General features: G+C 38.7%; 1 protein-coding gene across 1 annotated transcript; it reads right to left on the bottom strand.

Moving 5' to 3' along the window:
- Nucleotides 1–334: 334 nt before the first annotated feature.
- On the bottom strand, nt 335–808 carry LOC149198974 (uncharacterized). The gene has a single exon (XM_089400422.1). The coding sequence runs from the start codon at nt 806–808 to the stop codon at nt 335–337; it is 474 nt and encodes a 157-aa protein (XP_089256548.1).
- Nucleotides 809–9,999: the final 9,191 nt, after the last annotated feature.

Below are 9,999 nucleotides of genomic sequence, written 5' to 3' on the forward strand. Positions count from 1 at the left end.
GAATCCAAGTATACTACTAATGAATCAATACCAATATATATTTCTTAAGATAGTAAGTTAACCATAATAATATATTCGTAAACATTATTTGAAGCAGGGCCAATACATATGCCTCTTGAAACCAACAACTGACCGGGTGGATAGTAAATTACCCAAGCCGCGGAAGCCAAATTCCGGGTATGGCGAAAAGCATCATCGGTGAACCCTAGATATCCAAATCATCCATCGATACCTACCAAAGAATATCAAAAGTGTCGATATCACAATGAAACCTATAGAAAGATATGCAAAAATATATACAATATCTACAACCAAGCAAATGCTAGCTAAAAACCTAGGCATAATACTTTTTAAGATAGAGCCCAGTTCTAGGCTCTGACATCTCATTTCCATCAAAATAAACCAATTTGTAAGCTCCCTTTTCCTTTTTAATGATAAAAGGACCATACCACATTGGTTTAAACTTATCTTCCCCCAAGGCGTATTTTTCTTGGTCATAGACTAGGACAAGGTCACCTTCAGAGAAAACCTTAGGCTGCACAACCTTATCATATTGGACTTTCACTATTTCTTTATGAGCTTCATTAGTTTTGGCAGCATCTCGATGCTTCTCATCAAGATGTTCCAAATGAGCAAGGCGTTCTTTAAGACTAGAAGTGTCTGGAATAAGTTCTACATCTAATTTAAGAGAAGGAATTTCACATTCCACAGGGAATCTCGATTCCAAACCACAAACTAGTTGAAATGGAGTGAAACCCGTAGCAGTCTTAACCAACATCCGATATGCCCAAATAGTAGGATATAACATGATATGCCAATTAGATCAAGTCAATAAATTTTCCATTGCAGGATAACTTTCAGGGATTTATTCACGGCTTCCACTTGACCATTGGCCTAAGGATAGTAAGGAGACAAATGCTCCTACTAGAAACCCAACTTGAGAACCAATTCAACCATCATATTGTTTTGGAAATGACTACCATGGTAAGTGAAAATCTCCTTTGGAATACTGAAATGACAAATGACTTGGCTAAAAAGAAACATGGTTGTTGTTTCACCATCATTCACTACAGTGAGCATAGCTCCAACCCACTTGGTAAAGTCGTCCATTGCTACAATAATATACTTATGACCCTTTTCCAAAGGTGGGATAAAAGTTGCAAAATTATTGCCCCATTTTATGAATGGTACGATGGTAATAACAGGAAAAAGTGGATCTATATGACGACGCATTTTCCGAGTGTAAACCTAGCAAGGATGGCATTTTTTGACTACTTCAACACAATCTTTGAAAATCGAAGGCCAAAAATACCTTGCACGCAATATTTTTTGGGTTGTAGCAAGCCCAGATAGATGACCACCACAAGCTCCACTGTGGAAATCATTCAGCACTGACTTAGCTTCTTCTAAGGTTAAGTAGCATCTAAGGATTAAATCAACCCCCGACAATATAAAGTGTCACCAATAATAACATAAATTTTCGCTAAGTGACGTAATTTTCTTCACTCATCCTTTGAAAAAGAGAGGGGAAACTTCGAAGTATGAAGATATATAATAATATCTCCATACCAAGGATATTGTGAAGAAATAAGAAAATATGCTCATTGGGGAATGATTCCTCACAAACTATTTCTTCTTCACAAGGAAACTCTGAAATTAATTATGCAAATACTAACAATTTCTTAGAATTGGCTGACAAGAACTTGAGCTCGAACTATTGTAAAATAACAATCCATCTGTTATATTTTCCCAAATCACTTGCCTACTGAGAAAAAACTGAAATGGGTTGACAACTACCAAGACAAAAGCTTTTCTAAGCATAATATAGTGTCTAAGTCATTGGACAACATGTTGGACATACATTGTCATTGATGTCAATATGGCAATATTCAAGGAGTAGACAGAGCCAAGAGGAGCACACAGAGTTATCGGAGCCAAGAGCAGCTGTTGGGTCCCTATAATACTAGTAATTACCCCATTACTATTGTAGTTATACCCCTTATTTATATTTTTGTGCCCCTATTACCCCCATATTGTTTTTTCTGTGCCCCATAGAATCCCTCTATTATTATTTTTGTGGCTTTATATTATTATTGTTAGGTTGGCTGGATTATATTGTGACTCCTTAGACTCCTATATATAGAAAGGAGGTTTTGTCATTTGTATCATCCAAGAATTGTTCATTTATGTAATGTAAAGGAGGTTGCCCCCTCGAAGAGGCTGAATTCTAAGGCGTTGATCTCTCTTTTCTATCTTTTCTTGAGCTGGTTTCATAACATTTGGTATCAGAGCTTTGGATTCTAGGGTTTCGCTGCTCCAAACAGGTCATCATGGAATGTTCACTATAACTTTTCTTCTGTGACGTTTCAGAAGTCAAAAAAAAAACCCATTTGAGACGAAATCGCGTTGAACCTTGCATCCAAAGTGCAGAGCGTTTCGCGTGATATTTGCGGAGATATGATCTGAGGAAGTTGGTCTTTTTGCAGACTCCTGAATTACACTCAAAACAGGTGACCTGGGGAAAATCGTCATAACTTTCTTTCTGGGCATCGGATTGAAATTTCGTAAGAAGGTACAGAAAGAGGATGGACTTTAGTTTTCGTTTATATATTTTTCAGATTCAAAGGTTGAAACAGTGACACGTGGCACTTCATACAAGTTCGCTCTACTGAACTAGTCTATAATCAGGTCACTGTGGGAGATTGTGCATAACTCTTTCTTGGAGAATCCAATTTGGATCAGACTAGTGGCATTGGAAAGAGGACATAGAAGGCTACTACAGGTCACAATTTAAGAACTGGATGATTCGAAATTACAGAGATACATCAAATTCAATATCAGGCTTCTACAAAGTGAAAAAAGGTGTGTAGTTTTTTTTTTTAATTTTTGCATAAGCTTGGTTTGAAGGAATTCAAAGGGCATAGTAAAGCATTATTATCGGTAACTGATGCCCCGAGGAAAGAAAATGCAAAAACCTAGTAAGGAACCTGAAAGCTCTAGCATGACTCATGAAGAAGAGGAAGAAATGCTACATGATATATCAAAATTACAAGAACAAGTGCAACAAATGTCACACTCACAAAAGCTAACAGATGCTAAGATAAATGGCGTGGAATCTAAGATAAAGGGCATGGAAGCTCAAGTGAATGGCATGGACGCTAAAATTGATGGCATGGATGATAAGATGGAAGAATTGAAGATAAATATGAATAAGTTGCTACAAGAAATGGTCACTAAGGGTGAAAGAGTACTAAAGGAAACTCATGATGAGAACAAAAGAAATGTTAATCATGATTCCATAGACTCTAATGTTGGATCGAAGACTCACCATGCTCCAAAAATCGATATGAGGAAGTTTGATGGCAAGGATCCCGCCACATGGATATTACAGATGGAGCAATTCTTCGATCTCAATAATGTGCAAAACACACAAAAGGTACGTATGGCAACTTTATATTTGGAACCAAATCAGTTTGTATGGTATCAATGGCTTTGTTCTCGTAAACAATTTATCACTTGGGCAATTTTTACGGAAGAATTGATAGCACATTATGAGGATACAAAAAGCAACACTTTTTTTAGCCAATTGATAAGTCTCAAACAAAAGGGTTCAATAATGGAGCACATTGAGGAGTTCCAAAAATTGAACATAAGGGTAAAAGATATTCCAGAGGAGCATAGGGTTGATGTGTTCATAGGGTCTTTAAAGGATAATATCCAACATGATGTGCGCCTTTGGGAACCTGATTCATTAGAGAAGGCATTCAGGTTAGCAAGAAAAATGGAAAGCAAAATTATGGCAACTAGGAAGCATACCATTCACAACTATAAAGACGGAAGTGTTGTTGCCCATAGTCTTCCACAACCTACAAGGTTGACACCACAACAATTGGAAGAAAAAAGAGCAAAAGGGCTTTGTTACAATTGTGATAGCAAATACACAAAGGGTCATAAGTGTGGTGAGAAGAAATTATTCTACATAGATTGTGAAGAGGAAGAAGAAAAGGAGCAAGAAAGGTCAAAAGAAGAGGATATATTCCAGGAACAAAGCCTAGATGAAGAACAAATAAATCCGACCATATCTTGTAATGCATTGGTGGGAATTACCACTCCTCAAACCATCAAGATAAAAGGACAAATCAAGAAGAAAAAGGTAATAGTGTTGATTGATTCAGGAAGCACCCACAATTTTACTCATTGTAGGGTAGCAAAAGAATTGAATTGCTTCCTATATCCAGCACCAGAGTGTCAAGTGATGATTGCAAATGGAGGAACAATAAATTGTTCTGGAAAGTGCCATAATATCAAGCTATCCATGGGAGAATATGTATTGACTAGCCCAATGCTTTCCATTCCAATGGGAGGTGCTGATGTTGTACTAGGAGTCCAATGGCTACAATCCTTGGGTACAATAGCTTTTAATTTTCAAGAAATTTTCATGAAATTTTCTGTGGAAGGAAAGGAAGTTGAATTAAGGGGTATTGCAGGGAAATCAGGAAAGATAATCAGCTCTAATGGCATGACAAAGCTTCTAAAAAAGCAGCAAAGAGGTGTAATTGCACAATTATGTTCGCTAGATGTTTCCACATTGGAATCATCTATTTCTCCAGATCTCAAAAAAGTCTTGGACAATCATTCCAAGGTATTTGAGACTCCCAAAGGTCTCCCACCTATGCATGATCATGATCATGCTATTCATCTGATTCCAGGAAGTGTTCCTCCAAACATCAGGCTGTACAGATATCCATATGTCCAAAAAAGTGAAATTGAACGTATGGTTGCAGAAATGCTAGAGGCTGGTATAATTCAACCGAGTCAAAGTTCTTTCTCAGCTCCAGTAGTATTGGTGCACAAGAAGGATGGATCATGGCGCATGTGTCCAGATTATAGGGAGCTCAACAAGCTCACTATTAAAGATAAGTTCCCCATTCTTGTCCTTGATGAATTACTGGATGAATTGCATGGATCAATTTACTTCACCAAGTTGGATCTTCGTTCGGGATATCATCAAATCAGAATGAAGATTGAAGACATTCCGAAAATGGCATTTAGAACTCATGAGGGTCATTATGAATTTTTGGTCATGCCTTTTGGCCTTACCAATGCACCTTCAACATTTCAAGGTTTGATGAATTCAATTTTCAAACCATTCCTTAGAAAATTTGTGTTAGTATTTTTTGATGATATACTAATCTACAACAAGTCTTGGAAGGATCATGTTGAACATGTTGACAGGTGCTACAACTATTGGAGGAGAAACAATTATATGCAAAAAGATCCAAATGTTTCTTTGGAGTCCAGGAGGTGGAATATTTGGGTCATATTGTATCTCATGAAGGAGTTAAGGTAGACCCTAGCAAAATTAAAGCCATTAAGGAATGGAAAATCCCCACATCCATAAAGCATCTGCGAGGATTTCTTGGGTTGACAGGGTATTATCGCAAGTTCGTTAAGAATTATGGGAGAATAGCAGCACCTCTAACAACATTATTGAAGAAAGATTCATTTTCATGGACTCCGGAAGCAACAAAGGCCTTTAAACATCTTAAAGAGGCAATGTGCCAAGCACCGGTCTTAGCTACAGCGGACTTCACAAAAACCTTTATTGTGGAATGTGATGCTTCAGGAAATGGAATTGGTGCTGTTCTAATGCAAGATGAAAGACCCATTGCTTTTGAAAGTCGTCCAATCAAGGGAAAGTTTTTAAGCAAAGCTATTTATGAGAAGGAAATGTTGGCAATACTCCATGCACTTAAGAAATGGCGACCCTACCTAATGGGAAGACACTTCAAGGTAAAAACGGATCATGATAGCCTTAAATACTTTTTAGAACAAAGATTATCCTCTGAAGAGCAACAAAAGTGGGTCACAAAGATGTTGGGTTATGACTTTGAAATCATCTACAAAAAAGGGAAGCAAAATGTGGTGGCAGATGCACTCTCAAGAAAGGATGAGGATATGGAAGCATTGTTGTGTGCCATTTCTATTATCCAACCAGATTGGATAAACGAAGCAAAGGAGGAATGGAAGAATGACGAAGAAGTGTGGGCACTTATTCGAAAGCTACAACAAGATTCCAGTACTTCTGATACATTTAGCTGGAAAAATGATTCGTTATGGTACAAAGATCGCTTATACCTCTGTAAGAATTCCCAGCTAAAACAAAAGATTCTTATGGAATTGCACACTTCTCCCTTAGGAGGGCACTCAGGATTTTTAAAAACTTACCACAGGGTTAAGAAGGAATTTTTTTGAGATGGCCTTAAATCAGATATTCAAAAGTTTGTGGCGGAATGTTTGGTTTGCCAACAAAATAAATTGAAACAATTAAGACACCGGGTCTATTACAACCTTTATCCATTCCAAGCCAACGTTGGGAGGAGGTTTCAATGGATTTTATCACAGGTTTACCCAAGTCTGAGGGAAAGAGTGTCATCATGGTGGTAGTTGACAGACTTACCAAGTATGCACACTTTTGTGCATTATCACATCCATTTAAAGCCAGTACAGTTTCTACTGCATTTATGGAAACAGTTCAAAAGCTACATGGAAACCCAAAGATTATTGTAAGTGACAAAGATCCCATTTTCACTGGAAATTTTTGGACAGAATTATTTTCTTGTCTTGGTACTCAGTTAGCTCATAGCTCATCTTATCATCCTCAATCTGATGGGCAAACTGAGATAGTAAACAAATGTTTGGAAGGATATCTTCGTTGCTTTGTATCTGATAAACAGACACAATGGGTCAAATGGTTGCCTCTGGCTGAATGGTGGTATAACACTTCCTTCCATACAGCAACAAAAATGACCCCATTTATGGCACTTTATGGGTACCAACCACCATCAATCACATCATATTTAAGAGAAAATTCTAAGGTTCAGGCAGTGGAACATCACATCGAACATCAACAACAAGTCCTCCAACTCTTAAAGGATAACCTCGTGTTGGCACAAAATAGAATGAAACAACAGGCAGATCAACATCGCAGTGAAAGAAGTTTTGATGTAGGTGATTGGGTATTCCTACGGCTACAACCATATAAGCAAATGTCCCTAAAGCAAGCTAATAAGGATAATAAATTATCACCAAAGTATTATGGTCCATACAAGGTGTTGGAAAAGATTGGTACTATGGCATACAAATTGGAGCTTCCTGCAGCTTCTCGATTGCACCCAGTTTTCCATGTTTCATGTTTAAAGAAGGTCATTGGCGACAAGCTCCCAGTTCAAACAATATTGCCAGAACTTGACGAGGAAGGAAAAATTATATTGGAACGGGAAGCAGTCACAGAAACAAGAACTCGACAGCTACGAAATCGATCAATTTCAGAGTATCTTATCAAGTGGAAGAACTTATCCGCTGAAGATTCCACATGGGAGGATGAGAATTTTATGCAGAAGTACCCAGAACTGCTCAAGCATTGAGGAAAACACTTTTTTGAAGGAGAGGGGCATGTTGGGTCCCTATAATACTAGTAATTACCCCATTACTATTGTAGTTATACCCCTTATTTATATTGTTGTGCCCCTATTACCCCCATATTGTTATTTCTGTGCCCCATAGAATCCCTCTATTATTATTTTTGTGGCTTTATATTATTATTGTTAGGTCGACTGGATTATATTGTGACTCCTTAGACTCCTATATATAGAAAGGAGGTTTTGTCATTTGTATCATCCAAGAATTGTTCATTTATGTAATGTAAAGGAGGTTGCCCCCTCGAAGAGGCTGAATTCTAAGGCGTTGATCTCTCTTTTCTATCTTTTCTTAAGCTGGTTTCATAACAGGAGCAGACAGAGCTAAGAGGAGCCAAGAGGAGGAGACAGAGCCACCAGAGGAGCAAATAGTGCAAAGAGCAGACAGAGCCAATGGAGGCATGCAAATAAGTCATCGGAGAGCTTATATGCATGCAGGTAACAACTATCAGAGCAACAATGCCAAAGGAATACTCTATCGGAATAGTAGAGCTATCGCATATCACATATGCCAAGAGTAAGGTTCATAAGTTGAACAATATATATATGCATGCATTTAAACACTATCGGGAGCGGCCTTAACACTATCGGCGGGCAAACTATGCATCCCCGACAATACACTATCGGAGGCCAAAACTCACGTATATATGCCGTTACACTATCGGAGGTGGAAAATGGACTTGAATTTTTATGAATGGGAGCATTGAGTTGTATCAGGTCTGGTACATAATATTATATCGCATTGACACTTTGGAGCGGCATTACAGCGTGTCAAGTGGACCATTGTGATCATCGATAGCGATTATTGCATTGGGAATTCGGAGTGGAGGTAATATAATGTTAAGCGACCCTGTGCGACTTGCGATCGCCAATAGCAATATCGCATCGGACCTCTGCCAAGGGCAACCCCCAATTGCGATGAACATATGTGGACCCGCTACTACATAACAATTTGACTTAACCTGTCATCACATCCATCGCAGATCGCAAGCTGAGAAGCCTTGCCACATGAAAGTGTTGATTGCGATAATGTTGTGGACCCGACGGGCATATAAACCATGGTTTAATACCATATCGCATCCAATCCATCGGAGTAGTGGAGGATCAGCTGTCAAACATTGGTGATGTCATGGGGTCGATGTATAAAGGACCCCCGGAAGTCTTGAACGCCGATTGCAATTGCAAGAGCAGACCCGATGCTATATTGCGATTTGGCTTAATGTCTTATCGCATCCATCAGCCTTCGGCCATCGACCATATGCTGCGATTTCCGATTGCAATTTCACTGCGGACCCGACGGAGTCATAACAACAGTTTATAATCATATCGCATCCAATAGGGGCAATCGGTAATAAGCCATCGGCGATGTTATAGACATGACTTATAAAGGACCTCCTGAAAGTTGTGATTGCGATTACGATTGTGAGATGGCATGTGGGACCTTCCTGTTGGTATAGTCTCTCCAATGAAATCCTTCGTAAATAATGAAGTCTAATGTATGAATATTATTAAAGGAAAAAGGACCTCTCTGATATTTTTAATAAGCAACAATTATTTGTATCTCAGCCTCTCTTCCTCCTGAACGCATCCTGTGAGTATTGGAACACTCGAATAGACAGAGGAAGCCATGGATTGGGAAGCTGAAGCTTCAAGTGAGCATAGATGGTCGAGCGAGTGCAGAGGAAGCTAAATCGACTGGAGGAGGGAAGCCAAAAGGTCGAGCGAGTGTTGAGGAAGCCGAAGCTCAAGCGAGCAAGGAGGAAGCCAAAGGTCAGCATATCAAGGCTTATATAACAGAGAATTGTCTTTATGTAGTAGTTGGTGTGGTGAAGACCCAGAGTGTGAGGTAGTAGAAGCAGCAGACTTAAAAGAGGCAGCAGAAATAACGAAGGTTGTAGAGGCAGCAGAAGCAGCAAAGGCAGGAGAGTAGGAGTGAGAGAACATCAACTGAATAGAGTGTAGTAGCATACTAGTTTATACCAAGGTTGGGTTGGAGCCCAAGAGGTTGGAGCCTCAGAACTGAACAAGACTAAAGTCATTGGGGGTAGGTGCTCCTAACTGCAGAACCACTGCAAAACAGAGTTGGTTCTCTGGAGGATGGAGCCTCACTGAAGTCCAAGTTGGAGCTTGGCAACTATTCACAATCAGATTTATACTTATATTGTATTTATTTCATTGAATTGTCTTGAGTTTTAATAAAAGCATTAATTCCAGCTGTTGATTTCTGTGTTCTGTGTATACATATACATATCTATATATGTTTTTGGAAATCACTAGAACAATTAATAATAATAATAATAATAAGAAATACTGATTCACCCCCCTCTCAGTATTTCCAACACAACATGAATAGTTACCAAAGCTAATTTTTCTACAGGAGAATATCGTAGTTCAGGACCTACCAAGCCTCAACTCAAATAATAAATCACGTGCTTGCGGAGAACATTGTCTTCCTGATCCAGAACCATACCAATGGTTGATTATGCCACAACGAGATATAAGAGAAAATCCATGCTATAAT

This window comes from Pinus tabuliformis, chromosome 2_1 (genome assembly GCF_031772625.1).
Source record: "Pinus tabuliformis cultivar Carrire ecotype Pingquan chromosome 2_1, CPIR1, whole genome shotgun sequence".
NCBI classification, from domain to species: Eukaryota; Viridiplantae; Streptophyta; class Pinopsida; order Pinales; family Pinaceae; genus Pinus; species Pinus tabuliformis.

What these genes read in the sequence shown, in the direction of transcription:
- LOC149198974 (XM_089400422.1), bottom strand. Translation starts at nt 808, where the DNA reads ATGTTATATCCTACTATTTGGGCATATCGGATGTTGGTTAAGACTGCT.